At 45.5% G+C, this 22,370-nt stretch overlaps 1 protein-coding gene and 1 long non-coding RNA gene across 2 annotated transcripts in view; one reads left to right on the top strand and one right to left on the bottom strand.

Annotated features, from left to right (window-relative positions):
• Nucleotides 1-22,335, top strand: part of LOC138953886 (dipeptidyl-peptidase 5-like) — a 40,675-nt gene extending 18,340 nt beyond the window's left edge. Inside the window, exons 5-12 of the mRNA XM_070325850.1 lie at nt 13,759-14,073; nt 14,951-15,136; nt 15,495-15,817; nt 16,215-16,369; nt 17,379-17,575; nt 19,115-19,196; nt 20,564-20,673; nt 21,179-22,335. Of these exons, the coding sequence (XP_070181951.1) occupies nt 13,759-14,073; nt 14,951-15,136; nt 15,495-15,817; nt 16,215-16,369; nt 17,379-17,575; nt 19,115-19,196; nt 20,564-20,673; nt 21,179-21,202 (1,392 nt within the window). The 3' untranslated portion in view covers nt 21,203-22,335. The remainder of the gene's footprint in view (nt 1-13,758; nt 14,074-14,950; nt 15,137-15,494; nt 15,818-16,214; nt 16,370-17,378; nt 17,576-19,114; nt 19,197-20,563; nt 20,674-21,178) is intronic.
• On the bottom strand, nt 960-2,377 carry LOC138952901 (uncharacterized). The gene is made up of 2 exons (XR_011451454.1): nt 1,126-2,377; nt 960-1,093 (listed from the first exon to the last, which is right to left on the bottom strand). It is a non-coding gene; the product is annotated as an uncharacterized lncRNA (long non-coding RNA).
• Nucleotides 22,336-22,370: the final 35 nt, after the last annotated feature.

The following is a 22,370-nucleotide window of genomic DNA, read 5'->3' on the forward strand; positions in this document are numbered from 1 at the left end:
ATGAAAATGTGTTCACTACAGGTACACATGAGTGCATGTGAAGTTAAAGCTTAACAATTCATTAAATAACATATTCTTACTCCGAATCACATTAGCATTGAGTCACCTGAGATGCTTATCACTGAAAAACGCTTACCCGGCTAAAAATTTTAAAGGGAAGCAACCCCATCACCAAAACGAAAGTGAAAGTAGCTTTGGTAATGGGCCAGCACACTGGGAGTTACCTCCCATACGGGTGTGTGCCACGTCACTTCCTCTAGGAACACGTGCCTATTCTCATACGTCTTTTTCACCTCGGAGAGGACGGTTCACTTTTTGACGCTCTGTGGCCGACCTTGTGTGTTTGAGTGACACCCGCCGGCCACGTTACCCAGCTTTTCTGCTCGCCTTGCCTACAGTTTGGTGAGCTCGTTCCCGTTTGTTGTTGGTTGTTTGCGCTGTTTTCGTTACTGTACGTTGTCCGTTTTTTGCGGACTTGTGTGTCAGTGACTTGCGTGTTTCGCCATTTTGTTGTGTGAGTTAGTTAGCTAGCTCGTATGACTTTGCTCGTAGCTCTGCGTGCCCCTTTCTGTGTTGGGCAAGTGTAGCTATAGTATTTTGTTGACGCGAAAGTGTGTGTGTTTACTGTGTTTTCAGTCGTTTAGACTTACGTTTCAGTAAATTTTTTCGCGTTGCCACGTGTTGTTGACTGGCGTGTCAGTGACTTGCGTGTTTCGCCATTTTGTTGTGTGAGTTAGTTTTCTAGCTCGTGTGACTTTGTTTGTAGCTCTTGTAAGAGATTTGAAATACAGAAGATCCGTATTTATCCTTATCAATCTCCTTCCAGATTCTTTATATGTGCACACACACACACACAGTCAATCATCTGACTCCCGCTCAGAAGTTTAGGAAAGCAGAGAGAAGATTAGAAGAATTTGTAGTCTTTCACCAACTCATTCTTTCCAAACAATAGCCAATGGTTTAATTAGAACATACAAATTGGTTTCTTTCTGACATAGCAATTATCAACTCATTCCTCAAATTCTCAAATACTTTCTTGCTTACAATAATCAATTCATGACCTTTTGAAACTCATTCATTCATTGTCCACGACCTTGTGAAACTCACTCATTCATTGTCCACGACCTTGTGAAACTCACTCATTCATTGTCAACGTCAGAACATATTTACAAGGACAAGAAAGCAAATAAACAAAACATAACTTTTACGTTATGTAGAGGTGACGATGTAGCTAGCCTTCAACCTTACGGCCTCCATCGCACCCTCGCCACTCTGGCACCACCCCGCACAAGTCAGACTGGGGCGGCCTGTTACAAAATATAACACCCTACTGTAACAACTAACAATATTCAAAAACACACCAACCGAGCACAAGAAAATTATACAATTCCGAAATTATTCAAGTACACAAGTCATGTCCGCGCATACAAAAGAAATGTTCAAGTTCACACAAAACTAGCAAAGTACCTCATCTTCCAATATGGCGGCACCCATACAAAAGTCCAAGTCATCCCGGCAATGTTTCCCGGTTCCAAGGTTGACATCAAAAGCAAGAGCAGGTTTCTCATCCGAGAGCCCAGGTCGAATGACTTTCAATTGTCAGGCAGTTTACAATCACAACTCACAAAATCAGGCGGTTGCGATTATAACGTGAACAACTCGCACAGTTGTAAATTCACGTGCCGCGAACCCAGTTTGACCGTCCGTAGCTAACCATGGAATTTTACTGAACTGTTAAAAGTTTCCACTCTCAAAGTTAAACCACTCCTGACAACCTCTTTGTATTACAAAAAGCACTAGTTATATCCCTTCAACTATAAACACCATAACCGCCATTCATTACATCACCCCTTTCCCCGATTAAAAAAAAATGTGAACCCAAAATGAACATTTTTTTTTTTCAAAAACTGTACAAGTATAAGTATTCCAGTAACAAGAAAAAATTTTAAATACATAAAAAAAAATATATAAATAGATTAATAAATAATCAAAGCATAAGGAAAACATTTATTAAATACTCTGTCCGTTCCCAAAGAGTGCAATCAGTTTACAACCAAAAGACAGTGCCATCCACCAAAAAAGTGACGAAAGCCACGAGGCTGTCCTTAAACATGAGCAACAATGGCAAGCATAATAAACCACACTTACGCCGCCGTGTAGATAATCACCCACTGTGTTAATCCACAATAGTTATACTCATGGACATTCAGCAATTTTCGCCTATTACTGAATGCAATAACATTGACGTTCTTGGTACCAAAGATCGCCAATAAAGTTTGAGTAGCCCCCGCTAAACTCAATACAGTAAACCTCGACTACAACACAAAATGGTACTAGCATCAAAAATATCCAAATAAATTTTTCCAGCCAGATTAAATAAATAATCACAATGTGAAAAAAAAAAAAAAAAATTAAATTAATTCTTAATACATACACAGCATATCAACACTCACAGCACTAAAAGTATTGTCCTTGTTGATTGCAGAAAGTCTTTTCACTGTCCTTTCAACCATCATGTTCCATTCACTTCGTCAAGCGTGACAACACATCAGCCTCAAAATTCCTGACTCCAGGAATTGGCACTACTGTGAATGAATACTCTTGGAGAGACAGAGCCCATCGCAACAGTCGGCCGTTGGCAGTTTTGGACTGTCGTAAGTACGTCAACGGTCTGTGATCAGTCTCAACAAAGAAATGTGAGCCAAACAAGTAGCGATGGAATTTGTCAACTGCCCACACCAACGCTAGGCACTCTCTCTCCACAGTAGAGTATCTGGTTTCTCTTTCCAGCAGTTTTCTGCTGGCATACAGAACTGGATGAAGGACGTCGTCATCATCAGGCTGCATCAGGGCTGCTCCAATCCCCGTGGAGGATGCATCCGACCGCACTGTGAACGGCCTGGAAAAGTCTGGCAATCTCACCAGTGGTTCAGACGACAAAATTTCTTTGACCCTGTCAAAAGCCATCTGACACTCTTTTGACCAACGAACTTTGTTTGGTTGGTTCTTCTTTGTGAGTTCTACCAGGGGGGACACAATAGACGCGAAGCTTGGGACATAGCGCCTATAGAAACTGATGAGCCCTACCAATGACCGGACTTGTTTCTTTGTGGTTGGGACAGAGACATTCAAGATTTTGGACACTTTGGAGGGAACTGGACGCATGCTACCCTCCCCAACTATGTGACCCAAAAACTCAATAGAGTCAAACCCTGCCTCTACTTTCGACGGTCTCACAGTCAACCCATGTTTTCCCAGTTCTGTCAACAGTCCGTCAAGTGCCTCTAGATGCTCACACCAGTCTTCTGTGGCTACAAGTACGTCATCAAAGAAATGAACAGATTTGAACCTATCCAGATCCAACATCTTCATCATCCTCGCGAAAGTACTTGGTGCTGTACTCATTCCGAACGGCATCTTCTTGAACTGATATAGACCTTGAGGGGTACGAAAAGCCGTTTTTGCTCGATCAGACTCTGCCATGGGAATTTGCCAATAGCCCTTAGCCAGATCAATCTTCGTGAAATGCTGCCTGCCCTGCAATGAAGCAAACAGAACTTCCGGATCCGGTATTGGCTCAGCGTCAAACTCCGTAATCTTATTGAGGTGTCTGAAATCGATGCAAAAACGAGTACTTCCGTCCTTCTTCTTGACTAGAACAATAGGAGACGAGAACGGAGAAATAGACGGCTCTATTACGTCTAGATCTAACATCTTCTTCACTTCTTCTTCAACCACTTTCTGAGACTCAAATGGTAACGGATACTGTTTCACATTGACCACAGCACCTTCAGGAATCCTCACCATATGCTGCACCAGGTCACAAGTACCAGGCAAATCCGTCATTTTGTCCTGATGCTTCTGAAACACCGCCTGCACTTTTTGTTTTGCCTGCATAGACAAGTCTGGACTATAGACCACATCATCTACATTCTCAGTCTGAACTGTGGGAACTGACTGTAGTTTGACTTTCTGAATGTCTACCTCCTCTACTGCACTGGACCCACTGATCACTCCCAATGTGGCAACAACTGGGTTCTGACCAACAAACGACACCACACAACCAGACGACTCTTCCGATTTTCCTTGGCCAACTTTCTCGAACAGATCATGCAACGTTTTGTCATCCTTTTGCATTTTGGACAGTTTCTCAGCATTGATATCAAGTTGGGGAACTTTAGCGGTCAACAGCGGTCTAAAAGGACGTTCTTCTCTAGCTTTTTGACCTCTTGTCTGGACTGCGCTAGTAACCTCGACACATCCAAATGTACATCCCTGTATTCTACCCAAAATGACGTCACATACTGGATTGTCGATCACACATGCCTCAACACTTCCAGAAAAGTATGGTGTATCCAGACTCACAATCGCAATGGGTAACCGAACTAAATCCCCACTGAACTGTCTACACACCTGTACCTTCCCAGTAAACTGATCATCTCTCACTAGGGACTTCCTGACCCCAACCGTGGAACACCCACTATCCAACATGACCGTGACCTCACTACCATTTAAGGTACCTTCACATGTCTGAATAGACTCGGGAAGTTCATCACTACCTGAAAATCCTACTGACGCCACAGACTGCTCGTCTTCACTACAGCTGGACTCCTCAACAGTGACAACGGATACTGAAGCAGTATGCATTTTTTTGGGACAATCTGCCAACTTGTGCGAAGTATCTTGACACCACCAACACTTCCTCTGATAGTTCTGACCACCTCTACCTCTACCAGATTGACTAGCACCTCTGCCACCCTTATTATCAGGAGAGCTTTGTTCTGTCGGTGGGTTTGTGTCAGCCTGACTATTCTTCTTAGAAAACCTGTGACCACCTCGACCACCTGAATGACCTCCTCTCCCATTTGGAAGACCGACATTAGCCAACAGAGGATCACTAGAACCTTTTGCTGCTAGGTTTTGACTAGGATGTGCTTCCCTGTATCTTTCAGCTGCGTCTATCATGGTTTGAGCGGTAGTATGCTTGTCTTCTTTCAGAAAAGTAACCAGAGACGACGCACAACTAGACAGAATCTGCTCTCTGAGCACCAAGTCACAGAGCAAAGCGAAATCTGTGCCAACTCCAGCCATATCTGTCCATCTAGTAAAAAATCTTCTCATGCGGGAGAAAAAGACATGCATGGTTTCACCAGATTCAGGTTTGCATGAGCGAAACTGCGTTCTGAAACCTTCTTCAGTACATTTGAATCTCTTCAACAAATGCGCTGACAGTTTGGCATAGTCATTAGTATCTTCTACTGGTAACTCTTGAAAATAATTCAGAGCACGACCTCTGAGTAGAGTAGGCAAAATCAAAGCCTTCTCATCCTTTGACCACTTCAAGCTAGCTGCGTGCTTATCGAAGCGATACAGATAACTCTCAATGTCATCTGATTTATCATCAAAATAGGGAATCTTGGGACGATTGGCCAATTTATTCCTGCTTGCTTTTTCAACCAACTCGTCTGCTCGCAACTTTGCCTCCCTGTTCGCCTTTTCTTCTTCAATATCGAGACGACGATTTTCAATCTTAGCTTGTTCAGCTAACTCTCTCTCTTTAAGCTCACGTGCAGCAGCGATTTCTTTTTCTTGACGAAGATTTTCAATCTTAGCTTGTTCAGCTAACTCTCTCTCTTTAAGCTCACGTGCAGCAGCGAGTTCTTTTTCTTGAAGAGCAATATCATTTTCTCTTTTTCTTCTTGCTGCTCTTTCCTCACGCAAATTATCCTCCACATACTTGTTCAGTGATGCACCATCTTTTCCTAAGGCTTCACCCTCCACCTTAAACTGCGCTATCAAAGCTTGAACCTCTTCTTGAGATGCCATCGTGAACAAACCGCTATCACTTAAGCAAACTATGACTATCCTCTACATAGAATGCTAGAGGGCAACACCAAAACTTAGCTTTGACTAACGTGAACACAATAGTCCACTAAACTTTAGAATTTACCTGACTTCCTCAAGTTCAGTACTAAAGTGACACAGTCTAGGAAACCGATCAACCGAACTACAAGGGGAAACAATCAATACATTTGAAACTAGGCTCCGCTCAAAAACTTGGCCTAGAAACTAGACATACCCCCATTCCCAAACACTTATGAATCAAGGCATTGCTGACCCACAACTATTTACAAACTGTGTACACGTAAAAGGGAAAAATGATGTGTCATGTATTATTCACTTGTAGGTAAAACTAACCTACAGGGCGCTTCGTGTAAAGTAGGGGGAAAAAAAATAACCTACTCACAAGCAAGAACCAACACTCAGAGAGACAAATTATTCTCAAAAATATATAGAATGTTAACTTGAGTGTCAGATAAGCAAATGACTCACTCCTGTCCAAAATATGTCGCTCAGTCAGGCACAGGATGCATCCGTCCACAGACCAAGGAACTCCCTTCACAGGCAGATGACAAGGATGTCCATCCTCCAGACTGCATGCATCAGCATCTGCGCAAAACCAAACAACACTTCAGCTCTACAAGTCAATAATATAAAATAAGCCTAACTGCACTCAAGGGAACGCACCAAAAAAAATTAATTAATCTTCAAAAATTTTCCAATTAATACAACCGCAAGCTCGCCAATGTAAGAGATTTGAAATAAAGAAGATCCGTATTTATCCTTATTAATCTCCTTCCAGATTCTTTATATGTGCACACACACACACACAGTCAATCATCTGACTCCCGCTCAGAAGTTTAGGAAAGCAGAGAGAAGATTAGAAGAATTTGTAGTCTTTCACCAACTCATTCTTTCCAAACAATAGCCAATGGTTTAATTAGAACATACAAATTGGTTTCTTTCTGACATAGCAATTATCAACTCATTCCTCAAATTCTCAAATACTTTCTTGCTTACAATAATCAATTCATGACCTTTTGAAACTCATTCATTCATTGTCCACGACCTTGTGAAACTCACTCATTCATTGTCCACGACCTTGTGAAACTCACTCATTCATTGTCAACGTCAGAACATATTTACAAGGACAAGAAAGCAAATAAACAAAACATAACTTTTACGTTATGTAGAGGTGACGATGTAGCTAGCCTTCAACCTTACGGCCTCCATCGCACCCTCGCCACTCTGGCACCACCCCGCACAAGTCAGACTGGGGCGGCCTGTTACAAAATATAACACCCTACTGTAACAACTAACAATATTCAAAAACACACCAACCGAGCACAAGAAAATTATACAATTCCGAAATTATTCAAGTACACAAGTCATGTCCGCGCATACAAAAGAAATGTTCAAGTTCACACAAAACTAGCAAAGTACCTCATCTTCCAATATGGCGGCACCCATACAAAAGTCCAAGTCATCCCGGCAATGTTTCCCGGTTCCAAGGTTGACATCAAAAGCAAGAGCAGGTTTCTCATCCGAGAGCCCAGGTCGAATGACTTTCAATTGTCAGGCAGTTTACAATCACAACTCACAAAATCAGGCGGTTGCGATTATAACGTGAACAACTCGCACAGTTGTAAATTCACGTGCCGCGAACCCAGTTTGACCGTCCGTAGCTAACCATGGAATTTTACTGAACTGTTAAAAGTTTCCACTCTCAAAGTTAAACCACTCCTGACAACCTCTTTGTATTACAAAAAGCACTAGTTATATCCCTTCAACTATAAACACCATAACCGCCATTCATTACACTCTACGTGCCTCTGTTTTTGTGGGGCAAGTTTAGCTATCGTATTTTGTCGACGCGAAAGAGTGTGTGTTTACTGTGTTTTCAGTCGTTTAGACTTACGTGTCAGTAAATTTTTTCGCGTTGCCACGCGTTGTTGACTTGTGTGTCAGTTACTTGCGTGTTTCGCCATTTTGTTGTGTGAGTTAGTTTACTAGCTCGTGTGACTTTGTTTGTAGCTCTACGTGCCTCTGTTTTTGTTAGGCAAGTGTAGCTATCGTAATTTGTTGACGCGAAAGTGTGTGTTTTTACTGAGTTTTCAGTCGTTTAGACTTACGTTCAGTAAAATGTTTTCGTGTTGTTTACATGGATTTGACAGCATGTCTGATTCAGACAAGCGCTGTGGCAAGTCGGACCCCAAGGGGAAATTTAAGCCTTAGGCTTCTTCTTAAGCAGTTTTACTTGTACAGACCAAGAACGTAGCACTTTGTTGTCTGTACCTATTTCGGCGCCTTGCGCTGTTACTACTTCTGCTATCTTTTGCGGCGCCTAGCGCTACTGTTACGTCTGCTCCGGTTCTCTACTACGGAGACTTCGTCCTCGTTGTTAGCACCTGTGCAGGGTGCGTTGGTTCCTTTCTGTTTTAGACACTGGTTCCGGAAATCCGCAGCTTGGTGCAGGCAGAGTTCCAGCGTTCCGTCGCCAGTTGTTTGGCGTTTCCGGCATCTGGCAGTGACGTCCGGGCGTTGGCTTCCGTGTCTTTGCCTTCCATTTCCGGTTTGGAGCAGCGTCCTCCCTCTTCAGCTGCGGCTGGTAAGCAGAGCTGGTCCGATAGCCCTCGTGAGGCGCCTGGACATTCTCTCTCGGGAGACAGCTCTTTCGCTTCGGGTCACGACCGATACCATGCTGATCTTTCATTTCCGGCGATAACCTACGAGGCCCTGGATTTGATCGAACAGCGGCGGCAGTCGGTTTCGGCTGCCGCATTTTCGGCACTTGCCGGAAGTGATGATCCGTCCGCTCCGGCACGCTACGGCGGTCGCGGCAGGATGGAGTATTCACTGACTTCCGGTCCTTCCGGATCGCGAAGTCAACCAGTGCAGCCTTCATTTCCGCATTGCGCGGTTCCGTCGGCTACACTACCGGCACTTGCCGGAAGTGATGATCCGTCCACGCAGGCACGCTACGGCGGCTGCGGCAGGATGGAGTATTCACTGACTTCCGGTCCTTTCGGGTCACGAAGTCAACCAGTGCAGCCTTCACTTCCGCATTGCGCGGTTTCCGACGGCTACACTTCCGGTTTCGGCCGGACATGCTGCTTCCTCTTCTGGTGCTTCCTTACGGATACCAGTGGGTGGATTCCAGCGTACGCCTTCCGGCCTGTTAGTGCCTAGGCTTGAGCAGGCATCACTCCACTCTGATGGGGGAGTGACGTCAGCTCATCCAGCTCCGGTTTTTCCGGATAGTCGTCCTGCCTACCCTTTACCTTCACAAGGTTCTGGGCTGCAGGATGATGTTCGTGCACAGGCATTTCCGGTTTCCGGTTTGCCAGGGCATGCTTCTGCTTCCGGAACTGGTGTTTTTGGTTTCAGTGCAGCCTTCGCTTCCGCATTGCGCGGTTCTGTCGGCTGCACTACCGGCACTCGCCGGAGGTGATGATCCGTCCACGCAGGCACGCTACGGCGGCTGCGGCAGTATGGAGTTTTCACTGACTTCCGGTCCTTCCGGATCACGAAGTCAACCAGTGCAGCCTTCAATTCCGCATTGCGCGGTTTCGTCGACTACACTTCCGGTTTCGGCCGGACACGCTGCTTCCTCTTCTGGTGCTTCCTTCCGGATATCAGAGGGTGGATTCCAGCGTACGCCTTCCGGCCATTTAGTGCCTAGGCTTGAGCAGGCATCACTCCACTCGGATGGGGGAGTGACGTCAGCTCATCCAGCTCCGGTTTTTACGGATGGTCGTCCTGCCTACCCTTACCTTCACAAGGTTCTGGGTTGCAGGATAATGTTCGTGCACAGGCATTCCGGTTTCCGGTTTGCCAGGGCATGCTTCTGCTTCCGGAACTGGTGGTTTTGGTCATGGTTCCATGTGTGACTATTCTGATGCTCCATCAGTGGTCAACGAGGAGTCTCGGGGCGTGTTTCCGTCGAAGCTCAAGTCTGTTCTTGACATCGCGGCGGAAGTAGCGTCTCGTTTTTTCCCCGAAGGGGTGGTGGCTGCGGACTCTTCCGCTCCGTTCGTTCCTTCGGCCATGGCGGACTTCCGGCCGGCACAGGAAGATGTTTCTTCCTTCCGGTTCGCCGAGTCTCCGTCAGTGGCTTACCAACTTTCGCATTCGCTGGTTCGTCCAGCACATGCGGGGAGTGGTATTCGGCCAGTGCCTGTTCCGTTACTGCTTCCTTTTGGTCCAGTTCCGGAATCAGCTCAGCAGTGGGTGGCGTCGGCTTCTCAAGCCTCTTCCTTTGTGCCTACGGGCAATAGGAAGCTTAGCTTGCACACTCAGAGCCAGAGCTGGCTGGCGTCTTTTGCACTCCCTAGGGCTACCCTTCCGGTTCCCCGGGAATTGCTGCCTCTTCTGGCTAAACCGATCAAGCATGATCTGGTTCTGCCGGTTTCTGAGGCTTCCCTCCTCTCTGCTGAGGAGGTTGGATGTCGGCAGATCGAACTGTCCTCCGTTGCGGAGACTCTTGTTCGGACTCTGTATCGGGCATTGATCGATTCGCTGGTTCCTTTCACTCTCAGTGAAGAACAAAATGCGGACGATGTCTCTGCGCTTTTTACCGCCTTGGCCAAGGTCAATGAGGAACAATTGCGTCTTTCCTCTCTACAGTACACCCAAGCGGTCCTCTGTAGGAGGGATCTCTTCCTCTCGCAGTCCCAGTTCACGGAGCTGGCTACTAGGGAGACCTTGAGAGTCTCCCCGGTCTCAGAGGAATCTCGCTTCTGTTCTCTGGCAATGGATGCCAGACAGAAGGAGATTCAGTCGAACAAGGACAGTCAGTTCCTCGACTTCACTCTGCAGGGGGTGAAACAGTCTAAGCCTTCTAAGCAAAAGCAGGCTCAGACATTGTCGAACCTCAAGCCAGCTCAGAAGCGGCAGGCTCTGCCGGTCGCTCGTGGCAGGAAGAAGAGGACGGCATCGGGGAGGGGGTGTGGCGGCTATGGGAGTAAGCCACACCCCCAATGAAGCGCTCCCGATCTCACCCCCCTCCCGCCTTCCACCTTGGTGATGGCGGGAGGCCCCTCCCGTGCGCTTTCTCGTTGGATGTCGGTAGTAGACAGCCAATGGATTGTGGGAGTGGTGAGATCGGGCTTCCGCCTGCTCTGGCGGGAGGAAAAGGCGCCTCTTACCCGAGTGCCACCGCGGTTCAAGCCCATCTTCTCGCAGGAAGCATGTTCCGTCTTGCAGTCGGAAATTGCCTCCCTGGAGCAGAAGGGCGCGGTGGAGAGAGTTCGGGTCCATAGCTCCCTGGGATTTAAGGGCGTCTTTTCGCCGTTCCCAAAGCGTCAGGAGGACGGCGTCCCGTGTTGGATTTATCTCTCCTCAACACTTTCTTGAGTGAGATAAAAGTCAAGATGGAGACGCCAGCCTCTGTCCGAGACTCTCTCCGCCCAGGAGACTGGGTGACCTCGATCGATCTCACGGACGCATACTTTCATTCTTATGCATCCGGCCGACCGGAAATGGCTTTGTTTCCGGTGGGGAGATCAGATCTACCAGTTTCGCGCACTCCCTTTCGGGCTGTCCCTCGCACCATGGATTTTCACCATGGTGGTGAGACAGGTCTGTGCACTGGTGAGGTCCTAGGGTATCCGCCTGCGGGCTTATCTGGACGACTGATTCATCATGAACCAGTCCCAGAGCGGCTGTTCGCAAGATACCCTGATGGTTCTTCGAGAATCCAACTTGTTGGGGTTCTCGATCAACCAGGGAAAGTCGGAGCTGACCCCGTCACAGACATTCACTTATCTGGGGATGTCTTTCGACACGGTCGCGTGGACTGTCCAGCCTTCTCAGAGAAGGGTGGACAAGCTCCAAGCTCAGATTTGCTCCACTTTGCCTCTCCTGATGGCTTCCATCCGTCTGGACTTGGTGGCTCGCTCGCATAGAGCGTCCACCTCGTCAGTTTATGCTTCCCACTGGAAGGCATGGACTGCCTGGTGTTCAGCTACAGGGGTGAGTTCGGTGGCTCCGCGCTCTATTCAGGTCGCCAACCGCCTCTCTTTCATGTCTTCGCAGGGCGCCTCAGGCTCCTCGTTGAGGGTCCGGCGCTTCGCTATCTCGGCGACTCTTAAGCAGATCGGTCGGTCTGTTCGAGTCGGGGGCGTTATAGCTGCAGTCATTAAAAGGGCTGCTCTTAAGGAAGCTAAAGCTCGTTTGCCCGCTCCCAAGTGGGACTTGTTTTTAATCCTGGAATTCCTACGTTCTGCGGATTTTGAGCCTTTGAGCGAGGCCATTCTGTTCAATGTCACTCGCAAAGCGCTGGTTCTTCTTTTGTTGGCAACGGCCCGACGGGGTAGCGAGGTCCACGCCCTGTCGGGTCAGCCTGGAGATATCTCTTTTTAGTCGGACGGTTCCGCATCTTTGCGTTTCCGGCCCGATTTCCTGGCCAAGAATCAGTCTCCGGGGCAGGCCTCTCCGCTGGTTAGAGTCAAGGCTCTGATCAGCGCGTTGGCCCCGGATGACCTTGATTCGGTCAATTGCCCTGTGAGGGCTCTTCGTCTGTACTTAGCCCGGACTCAGCCGTTTTGGTCTAGTTCTCAGAAGTTGCTGTTTATCTCGCCCTTTTCTAGGCGCGAGTAAGATTTGTCGAAGGTATCGTTGGCCCGGTGGGTGTCCTCGCTCATTAAGCAAGCTTATGAGTGGAGTCGCACAAAGAGGGGGGGGGGGGGGGGTCATGCCCTCCTTGCCACTTGACTCGGCCCGAGCCCATGAAATGAGGGCGTGGGCATCCTCTCTGGCAGTACTGCGCTCCAGATGTCTAGAGGAGGTGCTGACAATTGCGTTTTGGCGTTCTGAAGATGTTTTCATAAACTTTTATCTTCGGGACGTCTCGGCTCTTCGACAGGATGGCTCCAGAGGCCTTCCAGCTCTCATAGCAGCAGGTCAGTTCCTGTCCAGAACTTGATGGTGAGTTTTGATTCATTTCTAGCCCACCGCCTTGTTGATGTTATCTGCTAATGTGATTCGGAGTAAGAATATGTTATTTAATGGAAAATTTCCTAGATAAATTTTCATTTAATTAATATACTTACCCGAATCACATACTGTATTCCCTCCCACCTGCCCCGCGTATGGTTTTAAGATTTTTAAAGCCGTATGAGAATAGGCACGTGTTCCTAGAGGAAGTGACGTGGCACACACCCGTATGGGAGGTAACTCCCAGTGTGCTGGCCCATTACCAAAGCTACTTTCACTTTCGTTTTGGTGATGGGGTTGCTTCCCTTTAAAATTTTTAGCCGGGTAAGCGTTTTTCAGTGATAAGCATCTCAGGTGACTCAATGCTAATGTGATTCGGGTAAGTATATTAATTAAATGAAAATTTATCTAGGAAATTTTCCATTTATCTACTTATAACTTGGACACTGGTTGCTGTGTAATACCCAGTGATATATCTGATGAGAGGACATTGGTGAGACTTTATTAGCTACAGTGTACCTAAAAGTGTCCTTTCGTGACAGGCATATTTGGTCAAGTATTTTGACAAAGGAACCACAAAAAGTATCCTTTATTGGAAGGTTTCTTCTCATCTGGGGGGCATCACCACCTCTCGATAACGTCTGCCAGCCCCAAAGGATCTGAGACTATTATCTTCCCTATTTAATGTATGTTTGATGGTGCATGCTTTTAATTAAGCGTTGCTGACTATGAATGTAGATCTATGTAAATGCTTGTATAACTGTGTTTTAATTTTAAATGTGTCAAGCGCAAAGAGCCTAATTGTAAAGTTATGATGTTGCGCTATATAAATGCTTATTTATTATTATTATTATTATATAATTTAACTTCTATTGTGACTATTCCGGTTGATAACTTTTGATCGGGCCCTTGGGTGCCTGTGATAGAAATGTTTGACTGTTTATTGTTTTGAAGTCCCCCTGATCTTGGTTCTTTCCTCAGCCATGGGATGACACAGAGCTATGGGTGGCGGAGTTGGATGACGCAGGCACTGCCGTCAAGGACGGCACACGCAGCATGGCCGCTGGGGGGAAGAACGAGAGCGCCATCGAGCCGGGCTGGACCCCGAACAGCGAGCTCCTGTACGTCAGCGACCGCACCAACTGGTGGAACCTGTACCATGTGACCGCTGATGGCACGCATGTCAACCTCCACCCTGTGCCAACAGAGATTGCTGGCCCCCAGTGGTCGTTTGGCAAAACGGCGTACGTTCCTGACCCTGCCGGATCCACCAAGATCCTCATTTCTCAGGAACCTGTGAGTTGTGGTTTTTGGTGGTCCATCTTAACTCATTGTCTCCCAGGTACGGATATATATCCGTACCTACTCATATGGCTCTGTCTGACCAGGTACGGATATATCGCCCAGACTGTTAGCTTCGGTTGCTTCCTGTTTCGTCCATCTAATGCCTGCATTCCAGCTTGTTGATACACAGTAGCTACACAGTTACTACAATTCTGAGTGACCTGCTGCAGTACAGCTGGTCTCGGCTAAAAAAGATTGGTCAACATAGGTGGGGTAGAAAGTGGTAAGGAAATGTATCTTGTTGAAGTAAAATCACTGGGATAGTATTACTTGTGACTGTGGCATATGCTGCTCTACTATGAAGCCTGTCATTAATTGGGCGAAATCTACTTTGTGAAGTCTACCTCACAAAGCTCGCTAAATGAAGCTTTGACAACTTCGGCCTCAATTATGGATGGCCTGCAAGGTTTTTCAAGGAGCAGATGATCCTCTCCCTCAGCAGTACATGTATACTCTGATAGGTAATCTTGTTTCTGTCAGGTTTTCATGCATGGCACAGATTTACATAAAATGTTTTGCAGTCTTTGGAACTGTGCCATATGTGCTGGAGCACAGATTGGAGCCCAAAACAGTCTTGTATCATTATATTGCATCTGTTTTTCACCGTTATTGAAAATGATCCTGTAGGGTACAAGTGAGGTAAAACTGTACGTCAACATCTTGGGTTGAAGGCTGTAAAACAGCAAGCCAAATTTGTGCTTTACTTTACTGTCATTCATTTTGTATTCAGTTTGTATTCCCCACTGAAGCTTGGGGATCAACGATGTGATGTGAGCAAATTATTCATAGACGCTACGCTGTTGATTTGCATTTTAATGTTGTGTCGTAGTTGGAAGATAGCAAGGGAACACTGGGCCTGGTGGACACGGCCAAGCCAGGGCAGTATGTTGCACTTGACACAGGGTTCCGCTACAACAAGGTCTTGGCGCTCACCACTGACGGCAACGCCTACTTTATCGGGTCAGGCTACGCTCGATTCCCTTGTATTGTGCGCTTCAACATCAATACCAAAGAGGTGTGTACGTGGTGTTAGACCGTTAATGAGTGCGCTCTGTGTGCCTGCATGCATACATGTTTGTGTGTGTGCATGTTTGTGTGTGTGTGTGGGTGTGCGTGTGTGAGGAAGATGACTGTTCATGTCTTGATCTTAATATTTTGCTCTGAAAAGCCTTAACGTTTCAATGTTGAGGTCCCAACATCTGTATTTTGCCAAGTGTTTTGTATAGCGGCTGGTAAGAGGGATCAGAGGCTTTCCAGTAATTGTTGCTTTGCACATTTTTACATTCACATTTTCTGTATTTTGTAATGAATGTACTAACACATTTGTACTTTTCTTTAACAAATGACTCAACCATTTTCTTCACACCACACAGACTGAGATCATCAAGGAGTCTATGCACATGAAGATTGATGAAGGCTACCTCAGCAAGGAGCCGCAGTTCATCGAGTGGAAAACTACTGGAGGAGTGACCTGTCATGGCATCTTCTACCCTCCGGCTAACAAAGACTTCCAGGCCCCAGAGGGCACCAAGCCCCCGCTCCTGGTTCGAGCCCATGGCGGGCCCACGGGCCACTATTTTGCAAACCTTGATCTGAAGCTTCAGTACTTCACCAGTCGAGGGTTTGCCGTTCTGCTGGTCAACTACCGAGGCAGCACTGGCTTTGGGCGGACTTATCGTCACATGCTGAGGAAGTCGTGAGTGTTTTGTGATACTTTTCACAGTGGTAGTTCTGTCGTGAAGTGTTGCCCTTGGGATTCAGTCAAGAGTGTCTCATTTTTGCAGCTATATATCCTTTCATTTAGGTAATGCTGTGATCAAGTTTAAAGACCTGAATTTGTAACTGTTGCAACAGTTCATTGTGTTCAAATGAAAAATTTAAACAAACTCTTGCCAAATTTAGTTGCTTTGTTATTAGGGATTGCGTAGTATTGAAACAGTAACCCATAGGAATGTGAGGTTTGCTGGTAATAATGAGATAGTGTGTATTACACTGTGATAGCACATAAAAGAGAGGTTGCTCTGTGCTTGTTACTCTTCTTGTTTTCTTGCTTATTGCATTTATATTGTACGTCAATCATCGTGTACCTGCAGGTGGGGAATTTGTGACGTGGAGGACTGTTGCACAGGTGTGGAACACCTGGCGAGGGAGGGCAAGGTGGACCCAGACAAGGCGTGCATCGATGGAGGCTCTGCTGGTGGCTACACCACACTCGCCTGTCTCACCTTTAAAGACACCTTCAAGGCTGGTCAGTTACAGTTGCTGGCGTTACCTTGCTTTTGATGATAGAGTCAGCCCCCCCCTCCCCTTTTTTTTAAGACCCCCAAATTTAAGATCCTATTTTCTAAGATTTGCTATTCATAACCTCTGCCAATTTATACCCATTTTAAGACTCCCGGCTTTTTTTAGATCTGATTTTTGTCAGGAGTTGTGTTTTGGTGTGTGCGTCTGCACCGGTAAATTTATGTTTGTCTGTCTGTCACTGTAAGGCTGATGGGGTCTATGTCGATATGTATACAGGGAATACCACAGGGTCTAGGTCCTGTAGTGTTTCGCTGATATCGCTGAAAGTCACGTGATGCTTAGCGACATCGGTAGAATTTGATGTTTTTCGATCTTTTTTGATATTTCTTAGAAATTCGAGTATGGTTTGCAAGTTTTATTGAAAAACTCCACCCTGTGGGAATCCCTGTATACAGGGAATCCCCCAACAGGAACTCCACCTACAGGGAATCCCACTCTTTTGGTCGACATAGACCCCATCAGCGTCACTAAGGGTGCCTGCATAATGATGTGCTTATGCGTATATTCCTGATAAGGAATCATCTAATGCCAGCACAGTTAAACAAGCTAAACAATTTGTGGGGCTGTGCAAGATTGTTGTGCCAACTACATGTATGTATATAAATGCTGCTTACAGTACAGTGTCGTTACAGTTCCTTTAACTCTACGTATTTCAGCCTTAGTCTCACAGCTGCTGAGCTCCCACTTTTGAGTTTGATCTATCCATTGACTTTCCTGAGGTAATAATAATACAGGTAATGAATTGGGGGTGGAAGGTGCGGGCTCCAACGTCCTCTCAAGGAATTTCCTATTTGGGACATGTATGTGGTGATATGCTAAAAAATAAAGGTAATAATGATAATGAACACTTATATAGCACGAACCACAGAATATGTCTGTGCTCTCCGAGCTACACAATATCAAACTACGAGAAACAATACACAAAATAAGCACAAGTTTCTGATTGAAAACAGGTGCCAGCCATTACGGCATTGGAGACCTGAAAGCCCTGGCATCTGACACCCACAAGTTTGAGAGCCGGTACCTGGACGGACTTCTGCTACCCCTGAGTGACCCTAACAGCGAGGCGTTGTTGAGAGAGCGCTCACCTGTGTACCACACTGACCAGCTCAACTGCCCCATTGCTATCTTCCAGGGAGACGAGGATAAGGTGAGAGCAGACCTGGGAACCCATACAATTTCGCCGTATTCTGTACGCCTGTTTGTCTAAAAATACGATCAGTATGTCGGTTGAAAAATAATACGACGAGAAAAATTCCTAGACTAGTTTCCTTCGCAAGCGCATCCCTGTCATTCCTGTCTATTTACTTGGGCATTGTTTATTATAATGATTAAAATAACTGTTTAACTCAGCATTTGATCAATGATGACAGCTTTTGTCATTAAACATTGAAAGAATCATTTGTTTTAAATGTATTGGTAAACTTAATTAACGGTACCACGGACACGTACGAAGCATGTTTGAATCATCGATGTTTAAATGTGTGGAGTACACTCATTTTTCATAAAATGCGCCAAGTTTGTTTAAGAAAGTACAAAAGAGGCGCTCCCAGGTCTGTGAGATATATTGGTTAATATGTTGAGGCAAGCGACCATGGTGTTTTGTTGAATATTGCGCTAATTGTGACGCTAATGGCATGCATGCATCCACTGATCTGTGCCACCGAGTTATATATATATAGCTCAGCTTATAGTTGCCTTGCCTTCAAGGAATACAACTCTTCCACAGTCCGGCCTGGGAATGAGTAAAAGTGGTTTAGGCGTACTGACGGGAAAATTTTGCGTTTTAAGCATTTTTAAGGGCACACGGAGGCTTTTTTCTTACACAATTAGAAAAGGACTTCGTCGTATTTACGACAAAAGGTGTATCATTCCCAGGCCAGACAGTGCATGAAACTTCTGATGGAGATGCAGTTGAGCTTGTCCATAAAGACCACCCTGGGGACCAACTAAAAGGGACCCTTATAGACAGGTGGTCGTTATAGTAAGGTGAATTATACAAGAAAGAACCTTGTTGGAGTTTCTTTGGGGTGGTCATAATGGGCATGCGGGTGGTCGTAATGGTAAGGTGAATTATACAAGAAAGAACCTTTTTGGAGTTTCTTTGGGGTGGTCATAATGGGCATGCAGGTGGTCGTTATCAAGAGGTGGTCGCCATGGCTGGTTTAACTGTATTTCCAGAAAGAACTCCAGAAATGCCAGCTCTGACTCATGTATGTTAAACTCTGCTTTGACGGGCGAAGTGGCGCAGTGGTAAGACGTTGGCCTCCTAATCGGGAGGTCGTGAGTTCGAATCCCGGTCGCTGCCGCCTGGTGGGTTAAGAGTGGAGATTTTTCTGATCTCCCAGGTCAACTTATGTGCAGACCTGCTAGTGACTTAACCCCCTTCGTGTGTACACGCAAGCACAAGACCATGTGCGCACGGAAAAGATCCTGTAATCCATGTCGGAGTTCGGTGGGTTATGGAAACACGAAAAAAACCAGCATGCCTACCCAACGAAAGCGGAGTGAAGCTGACTATGCTCCGAGTATAGTGTGGGGAACCCAAATGGGCAAACGAGCTCACACGTCACCAGAATTTCTGGAACGCTGAAGAAGAAGAAACTCTGCTTTGGAACTATTTTAGAAGTTGACAGATTTGAAGAGTACAGTGCGGAATTAGAAGTTAAAGTACCTTATTTATGTGCAGGTTGTACCACCAAACCAAGCAAGGCAGATGCACAAGGCAGTGGTTGACAAGAAGATTCCTACCATGCTGGTCATGTTTGAAGGTAGGTTGGGTGTTGAAATCATTACAGTGGAACCTTCCACTTCCAGACCGTTCTCCCTTTCATGGGTCTGATAAGCTTATTTTCCAGTTCAGGTGTGGACCATGCACTGAGTGACGATGTCCAACAGAAAAGACCTGGACAGGGGACATTTGGTCCATGGGCATTGATTTGCAGTGTGACGAATGTGACGAACACTGAGCATGGTGCAGCAGATGATGCAAATACATGGTCTCCAGAGCCCACTGACAGTACAGTGGAACCCCCTTTTATGACCCCCCAATTTAATACCCCCATTCCACACAACCGTTCTAGGTCCCGTTCCCCCACTGACCAAGGACGGCTGCCACAATGGAACGCTGCGTAAACGGCCGTTTTTGGCATCTTTGAGCAGCCTCTGACCATAGTGGCAGCCGTCCCCAGGACGGCTGGGAACGGAAGCTAGAACGCATGTGTGGAATGTGGGTATGACAACTCAGTGTGTGAGAGCGCTATCGTTGTGTTACCGTTGTTGTAAGTTCCTTTAACGATCCAAGCGTTCCATTACCGATGGGTTAAGGTTCCATTACCGTTCATTCTGATCGGGAGGGGAACGGCTAAAATTTTGAACATGCAGCCCAAACTCAACCGTCCCTACCGTTCAAAGCAGTTCCGTTAACGATCATTTACGTTCCATTGCGGTTCCCTCCCGTGCCCGCACCGTTCCTTGGTCGGTACAGGAACGGGACCTAGAACGGTTGTGTGGAATGGGGGTATAAGGCTCCCTCCCGTTTAAGACAGTTTTCTCAGATTTTCAGTTCATTACCTCTGTAAATTTACCTCTGTTTTATGACTCCCTCCTTTATAAGACACCGGCACGGTTGGCCTAGTGGTAAGGCGTCTGCCCCGTGATCGGGAGGTCGTGGGTTCGAACCCCGGCCGGGTCATACCTACGACTTTAAAATTGGCAATCTAGTGGCTGCTCCGCCTGGCGTCTGGCATTATGGGGTTAGTGCTAGGACTGGTTGGTCCGGTGTCAGAATAATGTGACTGGGTGAGACATGAAGCCTGTGCTGCGACTTCTGTGGCGCACGTTATATGTCAAAGCAGCACCGCCCTGATATGGCCCTTCGTGGTCGGCTGGGCGTAAAGCAAAACAAACAAACAAATCCTTTATAAGACCCAAGTTTCTCACATTTCTTCAGGTCTTGAAAGGAGGGTTTCACTAGCTGTGATTGCAAAGCGAGTATTAGACAGTATGTCCCAAGAAGCGATAAACCACAGACTTTCAAACATCCTCCAGCGTTCTACAGTAGTTGTCGGTGGCTTTTGTGTTGACATCAACTTTTACCATGTGGTATTAGATACCCTGTTCTTGTCATGATGTGCAGGAGAACAACATGGTTTCCGCAAAGCAGAGAACATCCAGTCTGCCCTTGATGGGGAGTTCTACTTCTTTGGAAAAGTTCTGGGCTTTGAGCCAGCTGACAAAATCAAGGAGGTAAGTAATTAATACATTAAAGAACATTTGCCTTTCTTTCCCAGGCATGACAACTTTAGAAATGTTTCACCATGCTCATACAATGCCACATAAATTATGGTTGAATGCTCTGGGATGGCAGTTGGAGTGATATTCACATAAAGAAATTAGACACTCTCTGTGGTTGCTCTGCAAAACTTGTACAAAATGTTCCTATAAGACTCCTATTTGAAAACTGCTTTGAATTTCTGTAGCTTAAGGTTTCATACAGCTCATTGTCAGTGAAAATGGCTTATTTAGATAACAATATTAACAAATAAGTTTTTTTAATTAAAAATTAATAAGTTTAACAGAATTCTGAATGTTCCTCCACTGGAAAAGTATTTTCAGTTTAACAAAGGCATTTTAATGTATAAATTGTATTATGGAATGGTGCCATCTTATCATATAATGATATAGTATGCCTGTGAGATTGTATTTGTCAGCATTTGATTCTGGTGTAACAAGACCCATTCTCTCTTTTCAGTTTAAAATTGACAATCTGAACTAGTCCCGTGGAAGACTCCTTTCTATAACACACTCCAGAGATACCGACCTGAGGCAGCATAAAGACAGCAGCTGATAAACATTTTATGGGAGCAACAATAGACCTGGCATTATGCAGATATGTAAGCAGTTGATAGTGGGAGAGGACAAGTACTAATACATTCAATGACAATTTCTTATCTGAGTGTCACTGTGTGGAAAACTGGAAGTGTTCACAGTACTCTCAGAACTGTCATCAGAGGTTGTGAAAAAGCCACTGGGCTGTTGCATGGGTGCTCAATTTACAAAGTGCTTACATTTTGATAGTATGTTTTTAGTTGTTATTTATGAAGAATGTTGATTTAGCCAGAGCAGAGTAGTTACAGAAATGGTGAATTGCTTTCTATTTTTGTTGTGAATTAATGCCTTATAAGTAGTGCCGACTCAGAAGACATAGATGAAGATGTTTTGTGTTTATTAAAGTGACTACCTTATTAGTATTTCAGACAATATCTTCTTCTCGATCGCTCAGACAGGGATTCAGACAATATGCAGGCCAAGATTGAATAAATGACGATGGTAGGACAATGGCTGAAATCTCAATCAGAAAGAAACATGTTATGCTCATGGTAAAACTGCATAATGCTGCAACTGGAAAAGTTGGATTTCTCCCTATGCTCAGTGGAATTAGTGTCGCACAGGGCCTCTACCAGCCAGTTCTAATTTTTTTTATATTGTTATTTGTGATATGGAATTTTTAATGAAAATGGAATTTTGAAATATTTTTAACCTTTCCAGATCAAAATTTTATCATTTGCTTGGATAGCTCATGGATAGTGGTTGTTATTGTAATTACATGATATGTATATGAAGTGTTGAACACATCCATGTTGCAATAAAATGATTTTTTTTATAGGGTGAGAATTTAATTGTGTTGGAAGGTACATGGCAGGAGCCTGATGACCAAGGGCCATGCACTTTGTTTGCAAAAAAACATTTGATACCTTTAATCTTCTTTGTTTTTTCTGATTACAGTAATACATTGTTTTTATCAGTACATAGTTATAACCATTCCACATTCTCCAGGATTTTTTCTACCCCCTGTTACGAGAATCATGTACTCAAAGTTTGGAGAAAACAGTAAACTATGTGACATTCTGTTTTGTTGTCTTTACAGTTTTGTATTCAAGAAT

The sequence above is a fragment of the Littorina saxatilis genome, linkage group LG17 (genome assembly GCF_037325665.1).
Source record: "Littorina saxatilis isolate snail1 linkage group LG17, US_GU_Lsax_2.0, whole genome shotgun sequence".
Lineage (NCBI taxonomy): Eukaryota > Metazoa > Mollusca > Gastropoda > Littorinimorpha > Littorinidae > Littorina > Littorina saxatilis.